Source organism: Camellia sinensis, unplaced genomic scaffold (assembly GCF_055761805.1).
Source record: "Camellia sinensis isolate YWXY unplaced genomic scaffold, ASM5576180v1 Unanchor12, whole genome shotgun sequence".
Lineage (NCBI taxonomy): Eukaryota > Viridiplantae > Streptophyta > Magnoliopsida > Ericales > Theaceae > Camellia > Camellia sinensis.
Window position 1 is genome coordinate 8,154,076 of NW_028128998.1, and position 25,058 is coordinate 8,179,133.

At 31.6% G+C, this 25,058-nt stretch overlaps 1 protein-coding gene and 1 long non-coding RNA gene across 2 annotated transcripts; one reads left to right on the forward strand and one right to left on the reverse strand.

Annotated features, from left to right (window-relative positions):
- Positions 1–2,626: 2,626 nt before the first annotated feature.
- LOC114311274 (transcription factor MYB4) lies at positions 2,627–9,316 on the forward strand. Its single transcript, XM_028257396.2, has 3 exons — positions 2,627–3,032; positions 3,790–3,919; positions 8,861–9,316. The coding sequence occupies exons 1-3, from the start codon at positions 2,903–2,905 to the stop codon at positions 9,147–9,149; spliced, it is 549 nt and encodes a 182-aa protein (XP_028113197.2). The 5' UTR covers positions 2,627–2,902; the 3' UTR covers positions 9,150–9,316.
- A 10,619-nt stretch (positions 9,317–19,935) lies between these two features.
- On the reverse strand, positions 19,936–22,393 carry LOC145814616 (uncharacterized). The gene is made up of 2 exons (XR_014357964.1): positions 22,226–22,393; positions 19,936–20,176 (listed from the first exon to the last, which is right to left on the reverse strand). It is a non-coding gene; the product is annotated as an uncharacterized LOC145814616 (long non-coding RNA).
- Between the last annotated feature and the right edge of the window lie 2,665 nt (positions 22,394–25,058).

Genomic DNA, 25,058 nt, shown 5'->3' on the forward strand with positions numbered 1-25,058 from the left:
ATGCATGCGCTTTCCTCTGTTTAGATTCAAACGAATACATACAACTTTAAGATTCAACCAAAATTATTTGTAGTGATTTGATTAATGATGGACAATTATAAATATTATGTATATCAATATAGAAGCAGACACAAAAAAATATAAAAAAAAGTAATTAATTTTTATTCTTCAATATCATCAATGTAAAATTATGGAGACAATTTTTTTTTTTTTTTGATAAGAAGTGAGACGATTTGTTTATATTTATTTAGGACTCTTGAAAGCAGATATATTATTTTTAAGTGTTTAACTCTAAAAATAAAGAGATAGTTAATTTATATAGAATTTTCATGATTTTAAAAAATATAAAGTTCAAGAAGATAAAATTGAAATTTGAAAAAGTAGAAAACATGACAACATTTTCACATTTTTGTAATAGAAGTAGATAAATGGTGAATAGGCTCAACCGAGAAAAAACAAAAGACTCAAAAGAGTCTCTTGAAAATAAATAAATAGGGACACAAGTGGCAAATTTTAAATAAATAAATAAATAAAATTTGAATGGTTTAATGCACAAGACTTTTGATATTGCAAGGTCGGAAGAGAATAGGAAACAAACAACGATAAGTCTTATAGTCAAGGATGAATCTAGGAGGGGGAGATTGTGGTCGCACTCCAAAAAAATTGCAAAAATTATTATATTATACCACTAATTAGTAAAATAATTTTAAAAGATGAAAAGTTACATATGAAAAATTTATTTGGAAATCTTTTTTAAATACTTGTAATTTAATTAGTGCATTATATATTCTTATATTTCAGTAAATTCTATTATTTGGACATTTGATCTATCAAATTCTAATTATCATATTAAGGTATTTTACAAATAGTTTTATCATTATAAATATTCTTCGAACCCTTAACAATTTGTTGATGTAAACATTATCGTGTGAATATTAGGATTTATTAATAGAAAAATGTTACAAACTTCAAAAGTTCTATCAAATGTCTCACATGGGTGTGAGATCCACAGAATATGGGTCCCATACCCATGTGAAACATTTGGTAAAAATTTTGATAGAATTTTTAAAATTTCTAACATTACTCTTCATAAATAAATAGGTAAAGAGAGATAAAAAAAGATTTATAAATAAATATAGAACGTAAGTAAAACATAAATAAGTAAAGAAAGATTTATAAATAAATATCTTATGTATGTATGTTTTTGGCGGCCAAAATGTTATTGCTCACAGTTGAGTCATATCTCACAATGTCCACTTAAACTTAATTATTGGGAGGGATTAACAACGTACTTGATTATGTTTTTAAAAAAATTCTATTTTTATGTTGACTTAATTCACCCTAAATAGACCTAATTGTCGGTAGGCATATGTAGATTTTGAAAGGGGCGGCTAGCTAAATGTTTTTTTGTAGACAGAGCATGTTATTTTTGACTATAATGAAGTACAAAAGATGTCACACTACACTTTGCAAGAATATGAAGCAAACAAGAAGGTTAGTCAAAAGCAAATACATACATACATACATGTATGACAAATGGTCACCACCTCAAAATCTATCACCCAACAAAAAATTTAAAAATTAAAAATTAAATTACTTTTTTTTTTTTTTTTTAATTTTCATTCAAACTTTACTTTGATCCATTATTTTTAATTGTAACAATTTTAGATTTTAACCCAATTTTCCGTGTAGTCTTCCTATCACACTATGGTTTAAAATTTAAATAAAAGTTAAAACATAAATGTTGGAACTGAAATTTGAATGGTGAAAATTTTAAACACATGTGAACACTTTCTGCCTCCGTTTGGGAAGTGGGTTGGCTTTTTGGCTTTTTGGCTTTTTTGGCTATTTTAGCCTGGGCTAAAAAGCTTGGTTTGGGAAGGGCTTTTTGGCTTTTTGGCTTTTTGACTTTTTTTTGTGAGAGAAGAGTGTAATGATTATGGGTTGGATGTGATGTTTTGTTTGTTGTGGCTAAAATAGCCTGTTTTGTCTTTTGTGACTATTTTAGCCCCAACCCACTTGTCAAACACCACCTCTGTTTACTTTTTTAACGGTGAGTTGATAGTAGGATTATATTCAAACAATAATTGAAATTTCATAATTTAATTGTCATAATTAGAAAATAAAGAATTGATGTAAAATTTGAATGAAAAACAGAAAATGAACAATCCAGAAAAACAGATAGTTGAAGAAATCCTCAATGGCCCATCTCTTAGTAATTAACGAACACAACAAAAAGATAAATTAAAAGAAACAAAAATGTTAAGGGTACATACATAGAACACAAAAAATTTGGGAAGTGGGTTGGCTTTTTGGCTATTTTAGCCTGGGTTATTTTAGCCTGGTTTGGGAAGGGCTTTTTAACTTTTTGACTTTTTTGACTTTTTTTGTGAGAGAAGATTGTAATAATTATGGGTTGGATTTGATGTTTTGTTTTTTGTGGCTAAAATAGCCTATTTTGTTTTTTGTGGCTATTTTAGCCCCTAACCCACCCAAACTTTCTTGCCAAACACCAAGATTTTTTTTTTTTTTTTTCTATCTAAAAAAGAAAACGAGGATTTATTTTAATTGTGACCCCTCATCACATTTAGTATGAATCCTAGTTATATTCTAAAACAAAAATATTAAATGATAGAATTAAAATAACAAAAAATACACAAAAGTTTTTATAAAACTTATTTTACATGGGACCTTTTTTGTATTTTATTTGTGTGCTTATAGCATTTCTGAAATTATGAGAAAGAGAGAGATTCTTTTCCCATAAAAGGTTTGCTTTATAAAGAATGTTGCCCTTTTTTGGGTTTCACATAGCAGAGTTGTAGTAAGGGGGTGGATAGTCTTTTCTGTGATCTTTAAAGAAAAGCAAAGAAACACACATCTAGAGAGAGACAGAGAGAGAGAGATGAGGGTTCCATGCTGTGAGGAGATGGGGATGAAGAAGGGACCATGGACCCCTGAAGAAGATCAGATATTGATTTCTTACGTCCAAAGTTATGGCCATGGCAATTGGAGGGCACTCCCTAAACAAGCTGGTAATAACTTTTTTAATTACACAAAAACCCCTCCTCCTCCTCCTCCTCCTCCTCCTCCTACTTCTTAATTTGATACAACTTGTAGTAATTGCTAGCTCTGGTTTGGTTGGCACACACCATGGAAATGGAATTCAACTTCTTGAGAAATTTTATAACACACCCCTCAAAAAAAAGTAAAATAGATGACTCAGTTATGATTTTTATTTCAAAAATGATTTAGACCTCTAAAGGAAGAGCTCTAATAGAGCACTAATTTGTCTTTTTCTTTTCTCTTTTTTATCTTTTACTTCATTGTTTTTTTTTTATTTATTTTTTTTATTGATTGACAGCTCATTAGAACTATCCTTTTGCAGCTCTAATTAGAGCTCCGAAGCATTACCCTTTTTATTTTTACTTATTTTAATATTGTTTTTATAGCTTATTATAGTGTTGATAAGGATTAATTATAATCTATTGTGATTGTTATTTTTAACTATGATTGTAAGGTTTTTGGCTATGCTTTATTTCTTTGGTTATGATTGAGAGTAACTTAATTGTAACACAATTAAGCAATGTTAAAACTATAAAATGTTATAACTTGTATATGATGTATGTTGTAGAATTGCTTTTCAATTTGCTTTTTGAAGCAATCTTTTGCAAATTAATGTTCAGATAAATTTTGAAGGTTCTTGGAAATATTCTTAATCCAAAATCAAAATAAATTCTTTGAAAATGTAATATATATATATATATATATATGTATATATATTTGTTACAGGTCTACTTAGATGTGGTAAGAGTTGCAGACTTCGATGGACTAATTACTTGAGGCCTGATATTAAGCGAGGAAACTTCACTAGGGAAGAAGAAGAAACAATTATCAAGCTACACCAAATCATTGGAAATCGGTATGTACTCATTGAATCATTAAATTTATATTTGGATCATGAATTTGAATAACAATTTTAAAAAAATAAAAGATAAGGGAAAGAAATGGAAAAAAAAAAAATTCTAATATTTCATTTACATTATTTTCACTTTTTTTCCCTCTCTTAAAATTTTTGTTCAAATCTAGGATATGTGGGTAAGGCGCACGTCCCCGGTTCGATTCTCCATTGGGTGAGTGCTTGCAATAGTTTGAAAAGGGTACACGGCTTTCCACCGATTACTTACCCCTCAGGATTAGTCCTGACTTTCTTTAAAATTAAAAGATTGAGAATATCTGAGTTATTAAAAAAAAATTAAAAAAAAGGTCTAACTGAGAATAATCATTATCTAGCCTAACTTATATTTTGAATATTTTTACGTTGTTGTATTTTTATCTTTGTTTCTTTTCTTATAAGGGTCCTTATTAAAAAATGTGTATCATGTCCTATTCATGAAGATTTGTGATCTTATTCGATTATGATATTTCTTTGTTTTTTTATTAGCATTAGCGAAATAAAATTATTGATGTGAAAAGATGAGTTATAGAATAAACAACCGAGGAGACAACATCTATCTAACTTATGTCTGAGAAAATTTCATTTTATTTTCCAAATTACATCTTGATAATTAGTTTAACCTCTGTACTTTTTATAATTTTAATTTTATATCTAAACAATTTAATTTTTTTTCAATTTAACTCCTGCTATCAATTACCATCTATAATTAGGCGGCATTTGTTACTATTTTCATTTGAGATTTCATTTTATTCCTCAAATTATTTTCAAAATATCAATTAGACTCCTAAACAATATGAAGTTTGGGGTTTAATTGATGTTTTTAAGATTTTTTTTTTTTGGAGGGGGGGAAATAAAATTTTAAAATTTCAGTATTGAAATTATAAGAAATGTATAATTAAATTAATCATCATCTAGATATAAATTGGAAGGTAAAATTATATCTACACATACCTAGTTTCTTAGGCCCCGTTTGTTTCGTTGGATATAAAATGGAGGATATAATATGATGTGGGATTTAGTCAGGATATATAATGAATAGGATATAAGTATTGGATAGTATATCCCCCAAGTCATGTTTGTTGACTTGATATATAAGATTGGATATATGTTATGCATGTTTGTTTTACAAAATATATTGTGGGATATAACAAGTAATTTCCAAGATTGCCCTCATAATATTATATTATATTATATTAAATTAAATTAAATAATATTATATTATATTAAATTCAAAATTTATATTAAATTAAATTAAATTAAATAATATTATATTATATTATATTAAATTCAAAATTTGGTTTAAATTAAATAATATTATATTAAATTAAACTAAATTCAATAATTATATTATATTAAATTAAATAATATTATATTATATTAAATTAAATTCAATAATATTTATATTAAATTAAATTCAATAATTATATTATATTAAATTCAAAATTTTATATTAAATTATATTATATTAAATTCAATTCAATAATATTATATTAACTTAAATTAAATTAAATAATATTATATTATATTATATTATATTCAAAATTTGTATTAAATTAAATAATATTATATTAAAGTAAATTAAATTCAATAATATTTATATTAAATTAAATTCAATAATTATATTATATTAAATTAAATAATATTATATTATATTAAATGCAAAATTTTATATTAAATTATATTATATTAAATTAAATTCAATAATATTATATTATATTAAATTCAAAATTTGTATTAAATTATATTATATTAAATTAAATTAAATTAAATAATATAATATTATATTATATTAAATTCAATAATATTTATATTATATTAAATTCAATAATATTAAATTAAATTCAATAATTATATTATATTAAATTCAAAAAAATATATTAAATTATATTATGTTAGATAGAAAAAAGGGTAAATTGGACTTTTTACATCATATCCCCACCAAGGGGATATGATATAATGGGGGGGTGTGGTATTGTATATCCTCCACTTTTGGGGGATATACAATCCCGCCGGATATTATATCTCCTTCAAAAAAAAATTGCAAACATGGGATATATGGACCCCACCGAATATAATATCCAATCCCAATCTTTATATCCCCCAATCAAACAGGGCCTTAGTACTTTTGTCCGATTACAAACACTACTAAAAGATAAGCGAAGAAAACAAACAGTAAAAAAAAAAAGAAAAAAATGAGAGAATATGGGATGTGAAATAAATATTTCTCGTTTGGGAACATGTCTTTTTAGTAACTTTTTGATTTTTTAGCTAAAATATGATGTAAAAAAAATTAATATGTTTGGGATGATTTTTTGACTTTTTACGAAAAGATGTGCAAAAAGTAGAGAGAAAATGAAATCTTTGACTTTTTGGTATAAGTTTTTGACTTTTTAATTTTTTTAATAATTTTTTGACTAAAAAAGTCACTTGCCAAACGTGGCCTAAATATAACAGTGACTAACTAATAAAAAATCTCACAATCCAGTAATAGAATTGTAAGATTGGATTAATGGATTCTCTTTACAATTTTGAATTGGTTAGTGACGCCAACCTGAAATGGTGTGATTCTCAAACTCAATATTTATTCTATATTGGTTAACAAAAGGATATTTATGGTGTCATATGGTCTCCCACTTTTTTCAAATTCAATAGAATACGCTGATGAATACAAATTAGTGTGTATTTAAAAAAATATTTACAAATTCTAAGTCAGTGTATTTAAAAAAATATATTTACAAATTAGTTTCTATTTATTTTGACGTAAAATATTTTTGTCAAAAATATTTTATTCACTTTTAGTTATTTAGTTAAACAGAAAGTAAGTAAAATATTTTTTAAGAAATATATTTTTACATCATTTTTTTAAAAATGATTTACCTTTAAAAATTTCATAAGTCAAATTTCACAAAGTTGACTCTCACACTACTTTTTCAACACATTTAACATTTTCAAATAAATATCTTAACTGACTAAAAAGTTAAAAATAACATTTTATTAAATCAAAATTTCTTTTTTAGGCAATAAAATATTTTTATTTCAAGTATCAACCCAATGTTAAAAAAAAAAACAAAAGCATTTTTTCAGTCAAAAATCAATTTATAAGAAAATTATTTTTAAAAAAAAAATATTTTACATCAAAACAAACGGAGCCTTAATGATAAATTTTATAAATATTAAAGTATAAAGTGATAAATTTTTTCATTAACTAGTAATTATTTTTAAAAAAAGCACTGAGGAGTAGTTTCCCCATAGAAGTTCATCAAGAATACATCAATGAAAATATGTGTCAACTTAATTCAATTAAGAACGTTACTTTAAAAAATTATTTTAAAATTAATAGATAAAATAGTTCATTTATTCTTGTCAAAATAATTGATGGGCTAGCATCCAATTTGAAAAAGCCTATTCCCTTTTGAAGGAAACATTCCGCCTTAGATTTCTATCCAGTTTTTTAACAAATGTTATTAATTAGATTAAATTAATATAGAGTAAAAATTAATACAATTATAATTATATAGATCAAATTGACTTGAAAAACAAATTACATACACTAAGAATATAATTGGGTTAATTATACTAGCACCCCTGCACTTTTATCAAAATTTCACTTTAGTTCTTTCACTTTAATTGTAATAGTTAACTCTCTGCACTTTAAATTAAGTTCTGGTCTTACCCTTCCATTCATTTACCGTTAACAAAATTGACAGAACTTGTTTGAAATAACATGTGTAACGCTTTTGTTGTCTCATTAATAGATTTACACTTTTATTAAAATCTCATTTTAGTCCTTAAACTATCATCAAAATCTCACTTTAGTCCCCACACTTTCAATTTTCATTAGTTTTATTAATGGTAGGTGGCTGTAAGGGTGAGGCTGGAACTTGATTTAAAGTGTAGGATAGGAATATAAGAAAAACCAAAAAGACTGACTAAATCGGTTGAACCGAATCAAATCGGCTATATTTAGTTGATTTTTTTAATATGAATCAGTTTGTGTGATTTTTAAAATTAATTTTTTTTTATTTTCGGTTCGGTACCAGTTTAGGCATGCACCTTGTGCATCAAATTAAACTAAAACTGATCGAAAGTCTCCCATATTAAACATCATATATATTAAATATATAATGTAATTGGTTGAGTACGAACTTCAGTTGATTTAATTAATTGTTTTTTTTCTTCTTCTTAAACACTCCATATTTGACAATAGACATTGGTAATGTGATAAGTTTTTAGTTTACTACTTATATGTGCTTGAGTCAGTTTTGCTACTATTATACCTATATAGCTATAGCAGATGTTTATGTCATTTTTATTTTTTTATTTTAACTTTACTTGATAGATTTGTAATTTAGCCTTATGGGATGATGGTTTTAAACTTTGGTGTCAAGACTTTGATTTTCAGATTATAGTTTGCTTCTAATTTTACTTTAGTAAAAGCTTTAAGACTTTAGTATTTATTAACTCTTTTATTTGTATTTTTGTGAATGGTTGGATTGGATATTGAAGTAATGTACAAATGACTAATTCAATATTTTTATATAAATTATTTACTATACAACAAATTTAACAAGTAACTCAAATTTGAAATGCCCTAAATCGAAAACCGCACTGAGCTAAACCGTTTGAATTGGTGCAGTTTAGTAAAAATTCGATCTATATCGGTTCTCAATATAATAAGAACCGACATTATTAATTCGGTGTAAAATTTCTCCCAACCGTTCCAAACCGATTATTGACTATTACAACTGAAAGTAAATAGATCGAATTAAGATTTTAGTGAAAATACATGATATTATGGTTTACCCAATATAATTTATCCTCAAATTTTTGCTCTCCTTTTCAACATATACTATAGTCATATGCTTGAATGGGAAATTGACAATTTGAATGTAAAATTTTTCCCAGATGGTCAACCATTGCATCAAGATTGCCTGGTCGAACCGACAACGAGATCAAAAATTTCTGGCACACTCATTTGAAGAAGAGGCTTAAACAAAGTCATCATATGGTAATTCAAAGCTTGACATATGCACCAATTTCTACACAATTTTCCGAGTTTATTTCAAGTTCAGAGTCAGACTCCCCTGTGGAGAAAGTTACAGGACCTGCCAATGAAGAGGAGTACACGATTAATGCCAACGTCAATGATGACATGGCTTTTTGGCACAATCTCTTCATGAAAGCAGGAGAGTAATCACATAATAATCTTGAAAAATAAGACGAATTATGGTGTACCTTTTCTTTTCTTTTTTGTGATTGTGGAGCTAATATGGAGTAGTTTTGATACATTGATGGCAATGAAAAGTTTTACCCAATACAAAGAAATAAATAAATTACACTACCACCACGAACTTACGATTAGTTGAATAATGACCCCAACACTTTTGAGGTATCAATTTAATGGCGGCACTTTTTTATAAATTCCTTTTCATCTACTTATATTCTATTTAGTTTACATTATTTTCTTATATTCTAGTAAGTCCTATAAATGATATAGTTATCAAAATACCCCTAATAATATTCACATTTACAGTGCGAATGTTCCGTGATGTGAATATTCACACCGTCAATGTAAATATTCATATCATTAATGTGAATGTTAACATGTCAATGTAAATATTCATATTGTCAATGTGAATGTTCACACTATCAATGTGAACATTCACATTGTAAAATATGAATGTTCACGCCATCAAATTGCTAACCGTTCAAAAAATATTTGTAAGGGTAGAAATATTCATAAAATACCTTAAATATGATAATTATGATTTGGTAGATTAAATGTTCAAATAATAGGACTTATTGAAATATAACAATATCTTATGGACTAATTGAGATAGAAACACTTGAAAAATGATTTTTTAATAAATCTCTCAATTTAATAATACTATAATAATTACATTTATGTGTTAAAAGTTATTTATTAGTTAGAAAATGATATAAATGTTTATTTTCTAAACTCATTTTAAAGATCAGTAATGTGTAAAAAATGTGATTGATTGATAATTAAAAAAAAAAAAAACATAAGAAACACCACTAAATTTGAAAATGAATCTAATTTTTGAATTAAAGTAACACTACTCATATTATTATTTCATGTGACACAATTATATTTGTTTAGCACGTCTCACCTGTTACATTGGTAATCAAAGGAAAGTGCATCATATTTTACAATGTTCAAACAAGATGTCACCATATATTTCGATTTTCAAACCAAATCTTACATGAACTATTATTTATTGTCTTATTACATCATTCAAACCGCGGTCGACCTCTTAGTAGAGTTAGTTTGATCTCGCATACATAAAACTCATAACAAAGCTTAAAACTTATTTCATAATGGCTTAACAAGAACGAGTTGGGATCTCCTCTTTGAAACTCCTTCTTGCAATCTTTCTTGCAATGGCTGAGATTAGCCGCTGCAACATCCAACGGCCATAAAAAAATAAAAATAAAAAATAAAAAAAATTGAAATCAGCCGTTGGATGTTGCAAAGGAGGATTGGAAGGAGGAGTTGCAAGGAGGGGATCCCAACTCAACTAGAACGCCTTTCTTGATGTTAGGGAAAATCGATGTGATTCCCCACAAATAAATCAATCAATGAGAATAAAAACTAATGCGGAAAAATTAAATCAAAGGCAACACAAGAATTTTTACGTGGTTCCCTCAATGTGAGGTACGTCCACGGGATCGAAATCCGATTCCACTATCAACCAAATAAGTTTTCAAACGATTACAAACGAGACACCAATGGTCTCACAAAATCACCCTTAGGTGAATTTCAAATAATCACAAGTAAATAAAGAGGAAAGACCTCACCAAATAGATGAACCAAAATCTTCAAAACCAGAGTTGAAGAAGATCTAAAATAACAACCCAAATCAACACCTTCTACACGCCGAAGTTGTCAAAGCAGTGCTTGAAAACAAGCCACTGACTTGAATTAATATCAAACCAATTGTTGCTACACAAAGCAAAGTGGACCGAATTGATTACTAAGTGCAATCTCACCAAATTAATTACTTGCTGCTGCTACCCATGGCACACATAAACAACATTTATATATTGTTAAATCTTGGATTTGCTTTACCAAAATCCTAGTGGTTACCAAATTGAATTGGCTCTCTAAAAATTAGATATAATATATTAAAAATATATTATAACTAATACCAAACCAAATTAAACTCCTTTTAACAAACCAATTAGGTCCCACACTCCAATAAGGAGGTATACCCATCAATTCTCCCCCTATCGACTTAGGTGGAGACATCAACCATACCCGCCAAAGTTCGACACTTTAAATGTTTGTCCCTCGATAAAGTCTTTGTCAACATATCCAAAATATTATCATCCGTGTGAACCTTTTCGAATTGCAACAATTTCGAATCTAACACATCACGAATCCAATGGTATCTCACATCAATGTGTTTCGATCTCGAATGAAAAGTAAAATTTTTACTCAAATGAATAGCACTTTGACTATCACAATAAAGCACATACTTTTCTTGCTTCAAACTCAACTCTTGCAAAAATTTCTTCAACCATAACTCTTCTTTGCAAGCTTCCGTAATGGCAATAAATTCAGCTTCGGTAGTTAAGAGAGCAACACATTTTTGTAATTTAGATTGCCATGCCACAGCTCCCTCTGCAAAAGTCATCAAATACCCCGAAGTAGATTTTCTAGAATCAATATCACCGGCCATGTCAGAATCTGTGAACCCATCAAGTATCGGCTTACCATCCCCAAAATACAAATACACCTTCGAAGTCCCTCAAAGATACCTTAGAATCCATTTTACCGCTGCCCAATGTTCTTTACCCGGATTAGAGAGAAAACGACTCATCACACCAACGACGTGAGCAATATCCGGCCTTGTACAAACCATGGCGTACATCAAAGAACCAATTACTGAAGCATAAGGAACTTTCAACATCTTTTCCTTATCTTTCTCACTTATAGGACATTGATTCGAACTAAGCTTGAAGTGACCCGCAAGTGGACAACCAACCGGTTTTGCTTTATTCATGTTGAACCTCTCAAGAACTTTCTCAATGTAACTTTCTTGAGACAACCAAATCAGCCCCTCTTTGCGATCACGAACAATTTTCATACCAAGTATTTGCTTTGCAGGCCCCAAATCTTTCATAGCAAAAGACTTGCTCAACTCCAATTTCAAACTGTTAATCATGGTAAAATCTTGACCAACAATTAACATGTCATCAACATAAAGCAAAAGAATAATAAATTTGCCATCTGGGAAATTTTTCACAAACACACAATCGTCCGAAGTGGTTTTAGAAAAACCATTATTCATTATAAAAGAGTCAAATTTTTTGTACCATTGCCGCGGGGCTTGCTTGAGGTCATACAAACTTTTCTTCAATTTGCAAACAAATTTCTCTTTTCCCTTTTCCATAAAACCTTCTGGTTGCTCCATGTAAATTTCTTCTTCAAGATCACCATGAAGAAATGCAGTCTTCACATCAAGTTGTTCAACTTCAAGGTTCATACTTGTAGCCATGCAAAGTACAACCCGAATAGACGACATCTTCACAACTGGCGAGAAAATTTCGTCAAAGTCAATACCTTTCTTTTGCCCAAAGCCTTTCACAACAAGACGTGCTTTGTACCTCAGATTCTTGCCATCATTCTTCAATTTGAAGACCCACTTATTTTTCAGAATTTTCCTCCCTTTAGGCAACTTCACTAAATCATAAGTCTGGTTTTCAAGCAAGGAATTCATCTCCTCGTCCATGGTCTTTTTCCAATCACCTTTCTTTGCATGCTCAATTGCTTCTTGGTGGCTCTCAGGCTCCCTCTGATCTGAAATCAACAGAAATTCATTGGGAGGATACTTTCTTGAAGGTTGTCGGTCCCTTGTAGATTTCCTCAACTCAAGTTGTGGTGGCGGTTCTTGAGTTAGATGCTCTTCATCAATTTCTGGCTCAATTTTATTAGGATTAGCATCATCCTCTACATCTTCAATAGGTGGCTACACATCTCCCCCATTTTCATCATCAACTGAAGATGAAGGAGACGGATCCATGTCAATGAGATCACTAGTTTTTGGCTCCGGTTGATCACCTTTGCCAAAGTTTTCAATTGTTTGGTCTTCAAGAAATACAACATCACGGCTTCGAATGACTTTCTTGCCGACCGGATCCCACAATCTATAGCCAAATTCATCACGTCCATAGCCAAGAAAAATGCATTGTCTTGACTTACTGTCAAGCTTGGACCTCTCATCCTTTAGAATGTGAACAAAAGCTCGGCAACTATAGCGATCCCGGTTATCCCTTTACTGTTCTGTTATTTTCCGGACGCGGTTCTGTGGAGTTGGTGGTTCTACCTATCGTGTTGTCAACCTTTTTACTCTTTTGTTTGAATTTTAGAATGTGTTGGGCTCGGTTGTTTCAGGTGGTTAGAGCTTTAGCTCCCATTGTTGTTGCCCAGTTTTTGAATGGTCCGCTCGAGCGGGTCTTCTTGCGCTCGAGCGGGGTTTCCACAGTTTCAGTATTTCGTACCTCTGCAAAACTTCTGCAGATGTGCTTTCTGCGCTCGAGCTGGTTTCTTGTGCTTGAGCGGGTCGCGCTCGAGCGAGATTGGTAGCGCTCGAGCGGGTAGTACCTTTTTGGTGTAAGTTCTGGGAGGGAGAAATCTACGCTCGAGCGGACTGGTTTTCACGCTCGAGCGGATGTGCTTTATTCTTGTGTCTTGCCGCTCGAGCGGGTCTTTTTGCGCTCGAGCGGACTTAGTTTTTGCTCTTGACGCTCGAGCGTTGTGTTCTCCGCTCGAGCGGGAGAGTCGTATATCAGTTGACAGCTAGGCTATTTTAAATCACTTTTTACATCCACTCTCTCTCTTACTTTTCTAAGATCCATTTTTGAGAGCTCCTCTCTCTAGAATCTCCCTTCTCTCTAGGGTTTGATCTAGCTAGGGTGTTCTCCCTACCTTTGGTTCTTTTAAAAGTTGGGTTGATCGTCGAGGGCTATCATTTGATCCGAAAATATTGAGCTTTGGAGCACGTTGAGTTTCTTCGTCTTCTCCGTTGAGAGCCATCTTTTAAGGTAGGGATAACCTACTCCATCTTATGAACTTTGTCTTTAAATTTTAGCATTTTGATATGTTGGGGGTTGTTGGGAAATTTTGAGAAAGTTTGGGCCTTTGTGTAATTTTACAAAAGTTGGGGTTTTAAATATATAAACCTATATGCATGTTAGGCATAGAGAAATGAGATTAATGTTGGGTCATTGATGGAAATGGAACCTTAGGGTTGTTTTGTGAATTATGGTAATTTGCCCTAATTGGTTTAATTAATTAATGCATATAACTAATTGAAGAAAGCGAGGAATTGAATTGAGAATGTTGAAATTGGGAATGTATGGGATTAAAGAGTGTAGACGAATCTTTTATTGCTCATCTAGTTGAAATGTTGATATATTATCCATTTGTGCATTTATTTCCTGCTTAGAAATAATTACTTTGGGCTACCGGTGGAGGGTAGTGTTGATTGTTGTAGACAATGCATGATGATTAGGCAAACTAAAACTAATCAATTGGTTGTGTCATAGAGTATGACGGTTGATAGAATACATTAACTTTATGTGTTGGTTGATTGTGCATATGGCCAATGTGTTTATACGCATTATGTGTAGACAGTTGATAGAATACATTAATTTTTGGTATTGATTGATTGTGTATAGAACCTTTGTGTTTTTATGCATTGTGTAGAGGAGGAGATGGGGGATGTACTCCGCGGTTTAGGGAAAGATGGGGGATGTACCTTTAAACCGGATAGGATTGGGAGGAGATGGGGGATGAACTCCGTAGATACAGCTCATATGCTTGTCTAGAGAAGTGAAGATACAGCTCATATGCTTATCTTTGTGAAGTGTAGATACAGCTCATATGCTTGTCTAGTGAAGTGTGGATACAGCTAATATGCTTATCTGTTGATGTGTAACATGCTTATCTGTTGTAGTATTGATGTAGCTTATATGCTTATCTGTTGATGTGTAACATGCTTATCTATTGAAAAGTTTGTTTGATTTGATATAGCACTAAAATGTATATCATCATCGTTTGTGAAGTATGGAAGTAGTTTATGTGTTATTGATACAACACCAAAATGTGTATCCACCGTGAATTTTGAAAGTGTTCTAGTGATGAACTATAATCTCATCAAAATGTTTTGGCCAGAGTACTGAGCCCTGTTTTCAAACTCAAAGTTGAATAAGAAATGAAAAGTGAATTGTAACATAGACTTGGTTGTCATGGAATTGAAATAAGATGTAAATGGAAGTGTAAGTATCGACCATCTATCAGTTGCTAATCTTTTAATCATTGTTCATAGTTGGTTTAGTATATCTCCGCTGGGCTGTGGCTCACCCTATATGGGAACATCATTTTCAGGTACAGGTAGCATGCCACCTCTGAGGACATAGCTTGGGAGGCTAGGGGCAAACATACTTTTGTTGCCTTATTTTCCTTTTGATGTATTACATGTAAATTCAAGCCAAGGGCTTAATGTGTAACCGAGTCAATACTCTCTTTTGTAACCAAGTGTTAACTTGGAAAGCTGTAAGCCCGTAGGGTAATTGCTTTTGTTGTTAACGTGTAATACTTTTGTAATGAAGTACTCTGATGAATTGAGGAAATGTGGATCTTTTGTATATAAATGTATGTTTATATTGATGGGTTTAATGTTATTATTTTGAGGGCGTTACAGCAACCAAACATTCTCAAGGGCTCATAAGTCACATCTTTATCGGTCCACACTCTTTCAGGAACATCACAATTCAAAGGATATGAAGGAGACAAATTGATCACGTCAACTGCTGTCTTCATTGCCTCACCCCAAAAGGATCTTGGCAATTTAGCTTGTGAAAGAAAACACCTTGTTCTTTCCACAATGGTGCGATTTATCCTCTCGGCAATGCCATTTTGTTGAGGAGTCTTCTTAACTGTCTTTTGGTGCCGAATACCTTGGCTGCGACAATACTCATCAAATGGCCCAATGTATTCACCACCATTGTCTGATCGGATGCACTTTAATTTCTGCCCTGTTTCTCTTTCAACCATGGCCTGAAAATGCTTAAATACTTCTAGAACTTGATCTTTAGTTTTTAGAAGAAAAGCCCAAACTTTCCTTGAATAATCATCAATGAAAGTAACAAAATAAAGTGTACCACTATGTGTTCTAACTTTTAAAGGACCACAAACATCCGAATGAATCAACTCCAAAACATTTTCTTTTCTAGAAGTAACATTTTTATGAAAAGAAACTCTATGTTGTTTACCCGTCAAACAATGAACACAAGTTTGAAGATGTATACCTTTCAAACCGGGTATAAGCTCTTTCTTGAACAAAACTTGTAGCCCCTTTTCACTCATATGGCCAAGCCGCTTATGTCATAATTCGGTAGAAGTATCTTCTTCAAGTGCATTGACAACACCTTTACAAATTTTTCCTTGCATCGAATAAAGTGTATGAGTCTTCTTGCACTTAGCCACCACCAAAGAACCCTTCGTGAGCTTCCATATACCATCACCAAATTTGTTGTTGAAGTCTTCATCATCTAGCTTCCCAGTAGAGATCAAATTGAGGCGAATGTCGGGAACATGCCTCACATCTTTAAGCAACAACTTGCAGCCTAAATTTGTTTCCAAGTAAACATCACCCATGCCAATGATCTTAGACAAACCTTCATTACCCATTCGAACAAAACCATAATCTCCTTCGGTGTAGGTAGTGAAGAAATCAACTCGAGAAGTCACATGAAAAGAAGCACTAGAATCAATCACCCAATTGCTCTCTTGGCCCACAAAATTGATACAATCATCTTCACAAACGACCATGAGATCATCGGCAGTAACTGCCGTTGTGTCTTCTTGCTTCTTATCCACACATTTTTTACGCCTTTCTCCTTGTTCTTGAGCTTTCAGCATTCTCGCTTCATGTGCCCTTTCTCATGGCAATAATAGCATTCAATGTCTTTCTTTGAAAAAGAACCATCTTTTGATTTATCACGGCTTTGATCACGACCCCGAGACGTTTTACTCCTCCCTCTTGTTTTGCTTCGGATTCTCACAACAAATGCTTCTGAATGAGAGGAACCTACTGATTTTCTTCTAGTTTCTTCATTCAACAGGCTACTAGTGACTTGGCCCATTGTGACAACTCCATCGGGCACCGAATTGCTGACGGTCACAACCAAGGTCTTCCAATTTTCGGGCAAAGAACTAAGTAGCATCAAAGCCTGCAACTCATCATCAAAAATAATTTTCATAGAAGCAAGTTGGTTAACAATACTCTTTATTTCATTCAGATATTCCGGAATAGGGTTGCCCTCTTTATATTTTAAATTAACCAACTTACGAAACATAAATGCTTTATTTGTGGCTGATTTCCTATCATAAAGGCCCTCTAATTTTTTCCATAAATCATGTGCTGAAGTTTCAGTAGCAACATGATGAAACACACTATCATCAATCCATTGACGAATAACACCAACGGCTTTTCGATTAAGCCTATTCCATTCATCATCTTTCATACCCTCGGGTTTGCCACTATCACCTTCAATGGGTCCATACAAATCTTTACAAAATAATAGGTCCTCCATTTTAGTTTTCCAAGTTACCCAATTGCTTCCATTGAAGCTAGACATGCGACCCATATTTCCCTCTATTGATTTACACAAATAAATAAACCCAAATAAACCGTAAGCTCTAATACCAGTTGTTAGGGAAAATCGATGTGATTCCCCACAAGTAAATCAATCAATGGGAATAAAAACTAATGTAGAAAAATTAAATCAAAGGCAACACAAGAATTTTTACGTGGTTCCCTCAATGTGAGGTACGTCCATGAGATCGAAATCCGATTCCACTATCAACCAAATAAGTTTCCAAACGATTACAAACGAGACACCAATGGTCTCACAAAATCACCCTTAGGTGAATTTCAAATAATCACAAATAAACAAAGAGGAAAGATCTCACCAAATACATGAACCAAAATCTTTAGAACCAGAGTTGAAGAAGATCCAAAATAACAACCCAAATCAACACCTTTTGCACGCCGAAGTTGTCAAAGCAGTGCTTGAAAACAAGCCACTGACTTGAATTAATATCAAACCAATTGTCGCTACACTAAGCAAAGTGGACCGAATTGATTACCAAGTGCAATCTCACCGAATTAATTACTTGCTGCTGTTACCCACGGCACACATAAACAATATTTATATATTGTTAAATCTTGGATTTGCTTTACCAAAATCCTAGTTGTTACCAAATTGAATGTGCAATCTCACCGAATTAATTACTTGCTGCTGTTACCCACGGCACACATAAACAATATTTATATATTGTTAAATCTTGGATTTGCTTTACCAAAATCCTAGTTGTTACCAAATTGAATTGGCTCTCTAAAAATTAGATGTAATATATTAAAAATATATTATAACTAATACCAAACCAAATTAAACTCCTTTTAACAAACCAATTAGGTCCCACACTCCAATAAGCAGGTATACCCAACACTTGAGAGCCACCATTCGGTGTGGATAGTCAACTCTTCTCTGTTATACTTCAATCTCCTTGCTTCGTCTCTAGAAATTTGGAAGGCATTGGCCAAAACATCGACAAGCATTGCACGAACGTCTAATCCGATCTGTGCAACTTTGGACTGCAATTTTGGATCCCTTACTAGTATTATTTTACGATCCGATCCGTTTATTTTTTAAGTACTTGTGTTGTGTGTAGATTATTCTGAATACAGGTAATTTGTAATGCATTGCCTATAGTATGCACACTATAGTGTTTTAAAACTACTTCAGTTTGGAGCAAAACTTCAAATACAAATAAATAAATTGAACATGCCCATTTTCTCTAGAACGACATTGTTTTGGGACACTAGAAGTGAAAATAATTTTGTGCGAAAATAATTTTTTAATATTTATTACCATTAAACTAGTTTCTATTTTATAAGAAAAATAAAAACCAAAGAGATGAATGGGATTAGCACAATATATATAAATATATTTCCAATTTCCATGCGTCCATTGTTTGCAGCTAGTAAACATTCCCTTCTTCCTGTGTATCACTATAACAACAAAACAAAAGGAGTGGGCCTATAAATTCAAATATGGACTAATATTAAAAATCTACATCATCAATCTAATATTCTAAAGTCAGATTCTAGATTTTTTATTTTTTATTTTTTATTTTTTATTTTTTCTGATTCTCTAGACTTCTCTAAAAAAAAAAGTCAATATTGCCCTTTAATGTCGACATTGTTTTGCTGTCGTGAGTGAATCAGTTTTGCGGCAACACGAGGCCTCATATTTCCATCAACATCACTACGACCATGCATATATGGACAACATGGCAGAGTTGCCACGTATCAACCAAATAACGTAATTCTATTTATACAAAAACTGATCACGAAATCAGACACAAAATGTATAAAATCAATCAATTTTTTTCTCAAAATAAATAAATAAACCTCATTAACAAAATTTGTAAAATTTTATCTATTCAAACATGTTTTTATATTTAATACTATAATCAATTTTTTTTATTCATAAAAAAACTAATAAACAGTTTAAATGACATACAGAAGTGGACAAACTCTCTCACATGTGGCATACTCTAGTCCTACTTTTCCCTCCTATAAATTCCAACAAGTCTCAGCCAAGAAAACACAATTTCCTCACAACCTTTCTTGATCATCTCTTTTTGATCATCCATGGCTAACTCTTCTTTGCTCAGTGTTACCCTTTGCCTTCTTGTTCTGTGCAATACTAGCTTAGCTGCTAGGCAAACAAGACAATCTATACAGCAAACACAGCAGCAGCAGCAGTACCAGCAGGGCGAGTGCCGCATCCAAAACCTCAATCCTCTGTAACCCTGTGACGCCCCAAATTTTTTTTTTTTTTTTTTATATATCAAGGGAAATTAAATAATCAAAATGACTTAATAAACCAGAAAGTTGACATCTTAATAGGGTAATCCAGCTCTCGTACATAACCAAATGTCCAAATAACAATAGATAAAAACTTAAAATTATCCAAATACAACATCAAATGAAATTATAACGTCCTTAATAGCTATTATATAAAATAATATAATTTATTCGGCTCTACTCGAGGTTTCAGGTCAGCCAAGGCTCTACGTTAGCGTCGACTCCATTTCAGCTTCAATTATTTTCTCGCCAAGACCTGGCATAAAACGCCAGGGCAACAAAAATATATGCCATGAGTTTTGCAACACAGTAAGGAAACATAACCAACCTACCATTCTTTTTAAGAGAAAAATAATGAGATTATAAACACGAGATAATAATATAATTGTAAACATGAATTACAACCATTAAAATAATTTCAATAATTTTAATAAATTAGGCGACACTTGAAATCTCACCAAAGAGATTGAACTCACCAACCACTAAGCATGGCAACGGTTAATTTGAAACCCTCCCTTGGTCAAATATTTAAGTGTTACCAACCGTAACTACCAGGGATGCCCACGTCCGGAGTTATATACCCAAGTAGTAGCATCCGTGGTCTGCCCCAAGGAAACGGTCTGCCAGGGGTACGTAACCTCCCTGTGTGCCACCAGCACATCCACCCTTATTCCAAAACCAAATACCGAAAAGGGTTCAAATAAGTCCCGTGCCATCTTAGAGTTTCGCAACACAATTTACGTGAGAATTCTCAAAACCAGGGCTCACCCTGAACAACCGGTATTAACCGTCAATCCCTTGATTTCATATACTCTTTAAAACCAAGACTCACTCTGAAAACTGGTATTAACCGTCAATTGTTAACTTTGTATATGCCTTTAATCCTTTCAGTTAATTTTTATATTAATCACAAATAATTCCAATTTTTAATCACAAATAATGTTATACCAACTCATTAAAATTCGAACATAAAATATTACACATGTCACACAATAATAAACAATTGTACAAAATTTAAATAAACAATTCATTTAAAATCATGTTCCAATTGCCCAAATTTAGTTTTAATTCATCTTAGTAACATCAACCCACAATTCTAAAATATAAATTAGACTTCCCAACCTCTTGAAATTCCATGATGTATATAATACAAATAGATCCAATCTTACTATTAATAACAAAATCAACTTAACTCAATTCTTAACCAAATACTTGATTTATAATCACGGGTGTTCTAAAATGTATCTAAATTGAATAAAATTCTTAAATTACATCACATGCATAGATTAAATAAAAATCTAATTATAAAATCAAAACTTTAGGATTAATTCCAAATTTCCATAAACTTGACTTTCTTAAAACATTTCCTTCATCTCTTCAAAAAGAACTTGAATGACTCAATTTCATATAAGACAAATAAATTCAAACCCAAAAGGGTTATTTTCAAATTAACTTCTATAATTTTGAATCTAATTCAATTCTACACCATTTTTCTAATTCCTTTTAATGTACATGAAATTGAAGTTATATGACCCTTAGGAAAATATTTGCATGTATGACATTAAGATTAAAACTAATTAATTCTTCTATATTCAAAATTAAACCAATGTTTAATTTTCCATAAACTTGATTTTTTTTTTCTTTAATAAAATTTCTTCCTTCTTTTCTTCAAAACATGAAATCGTTTACCTTAAATTCCTCAAAATCCATAATGCATGTATAAAACGCTTATCAAATCCAACCAAATTTTACATCATCAAGCTCAATTTATAATTTGACTTCTTAATTTATATCACAATTTAATCCCAAGCTCATAAACTTTAAAATATGAATTAAATTCTAAAATCTTGAAAACTTACCATGCATGCAATGATAAACTTCAAATATGTGAAGGATGAAGAAAATCAAACTCAAATATTTAATCTCAACATCAATTTCTTAATAATTAATTTCTACTTTATTTTCCATGATCCTCCACATGCATGTAACTCATTTCATGTTTAGAACCCAATTTCCTTCATATCTAACCCAAATTTAAACTTATCAATCTTTTACACATGAATTAAATCTAAAACCTTGAAAGTCCAACATGCATGCAAGGATGACTTTCAAGTTTGTGAAGAATAATAGAAATCAAACTCTAACTACTTAATTTCCAAATATATTTCCATGATCTTAACACATAATTCAAAATTTCTTCATCTTCTTGCTAATTCCTATTAATTACATGATTTTGAGTCCAATTCCATCCTTAATTTCAAGTGTGATACAAGAATTCTACAATAATCAAGGTTAAAATCCTTACCTTTAACCTCCCATAGCTGAATTTCTTTTTAATTCCTTGAGTCCTCTCCTTTATCTTCATGTAGATCTCATAAACTCATTTCTCCAAAGTTTCTTCCAGCATAAGAGTTGGACCTCTCTCTCTCTCTCTCCCGTGCACTCTCTCTAATTTGACTCCAGCAAAAACAAAGCTTTGTGACTCCATTCTTCATCTTTTATTTTATTATTTTATTTATCAATTTAGTGGGACACTTGTCCACATAATATGAATCTATGTTTCATTAGCTTGACACACTAGTCACACTTGATTTCCAGCACATCACCTACACACACATGTGCACTCATCTAAGGCTCCCAACACAACACTCTCACATGCACACACTAACAGATGTCTTTGTACTCACACTTTATTTTCAGTACACCCACACCCACATGCACTCTCAAATTTTTAAGCCATTATACTAATTAATTTAATTGAGCAATACCTAGTCTTAATGAACCTTGATTGACACAAAATTAGTTAATTATAACTAATCTTAAATCCCACCTAATTTAATTAGTCTAATTGACTTCCATTAGAGTTTGATTAAATATATTATTATTATTATTATTATTATAATAATTATTATTATTATTATTTTATATATAAAAATACGGGGTTTTTCAGTTTAAAAATATACAAACTGTTAAATTCAAAATATTGTGAATAATTACTTAAGAAAATTGAATATATAGTATTTTTATTATATAAAAATACAGGGTTTCACAAACCCATTCGCCAAATCCAGCACGAGGCCCGTATCACTGAAATTTGGGACCAGTACAATGAGCATATGCAGTGCGCCGGTGTGGCCGCCACTCGCCATCAGATTGAGTCAAGAGGCCTCCTCTTGCCCTCTTTCAACAATGCTCCCATGATAGTCTATGTCCTCCAATCCAAGGTTAAATTTCTTTTTCCCAATTCCAAATAGACATATAGATTGTTTTGATACCATTGTCAAGCATTAGTTTTTGGATTGTTGTTTGTTATACATGTTAGAAATTAGGCGCCCATGTGGCATGACTCTTTGAACCTTTTGAACCTTATTCGTGTAAGTTTGAATTTGAATTCAAAACTTACTTAGATAACCACTCAGGATATCCATATCTATCATATCAACTGTTAGAAATTGGGCGCCCATGTGGCATGACCCTTTGAACGTTTTGAACCTTATCCATGTAAGTTTGAATTTGAATTCAAAACTTACTTGGATAACCACTCAGGATATCCATATCTATCATATCAACTGATATGGATAGATGAGATATTATCCTATATATCTGATATGATATGGGATATGGGTGATTAAGAGAAAAACAACGTATGTCGTATGTTTTTCCCATATACTGACTCTCTCCCAAAATACAACGATCAAGAGCCATTTTGCACTGTGACTTGTGTGGGTGATATTCATTTTGTAATATCACTCTATTGCTGGGTTGATTGATCAGATTCAGGAAGCACATGATTTACCCACGAGATCCTTCAATTCAGACTCTGCAGAAAAAAGCATGACTATAATTTTTTATCCGCTGCGTTTACCTTAGATTTACATTGGTATCAGAGCCTGAATGGGTATTTTCGTGTTTTCTCTAATCATGTGTATATTTTTATATATATATGTACACATTATATACATGAATGTTTTTAAAGGAGGAAAATTTCAACTCCCATTAGATTGAGAGTGTGGTACACCTCATTTTTATGTTCATTAAATGTGATTTTGATGCCATAAATGTTTTTGCTGTGAAAAATGGAGTTCGGGAGTACTGAAATCGGACCAGAAAACACCCCGGAAGGCGGCGGGTGTGCCTCACGCTCCAGATGATGCCGTCAGCGGCAGACACGCACTTCCACGTAGTGTCACGCGCTCTCACGCACTCTCATGCACTTCCGCACGCTCTCACGTGCCTCTACGTGTGCGCTGTTCCGTGCTTTCACACGCGCGCCGCTCGCGCGCGCGCCGAGTGCTGAGACACGCGCTGAGCCACTCTCCGAGCCGAGCCGCGCCGTTTTCCACGCGGGCTTGGCTGGTTTGACGGCTGTGGTTAAGGGCCTGTTTGTTTTCTTTAAAATTTAAAATTACGTTAAATGGTCATAAGTAATTCGTTATAATTTTGTTTTAAGTATGGTTAGTACCGTTAGACTCAGAATTAAATTTTCTATCTTCTGGAAATTTTTCAAAATTTTATGAAAATAAAAAATATTTTTCCTGATATAATAATTCATTATTTCTGCTTTAAAATGCATCTGGTGTTGCATGATTAAGTTTCTGGGGCTGAATTTTTTATTGTAGACTACTGTTGTAGTTTACTATTTACTGGTATAGTTATAGCATTTTATCAGATTCTGAAATATTTATTTCTAATTTTATGTGTGTTTATTAGTTATTTAAAATTCTAGAAAATACCAGAAAATTTCAGAATGATGTACTTTTTATTATGGCATAATTGAATATTGAATACAACATATTTTTTGGGTTTGTAATATGTTGCAATTAAAGAAGCATGATTATTTATTTATTTATTTATTTATTTGAATTCCATTATTAAATGAATATAGCATGAGTTATTTGTAAATTTACATTAAGATGCTGTTGTATGGAATTTATCATGCTTTGACATGCCATAGTCAGTGGGAGGTTGTTCGGTTGAGAGAAATCTTTGTAGATTTACTCCTGAAAATCAATATTTTGTGCATAAATTAAATTAAATTTTGGATAATTGTCACCTGTGGCGTAAGAGATGATTACGAGCATAGCGGATTTTCGATCTTGCGACTTGTGTAATATTGTCACTATTTAATTTAGATTTTT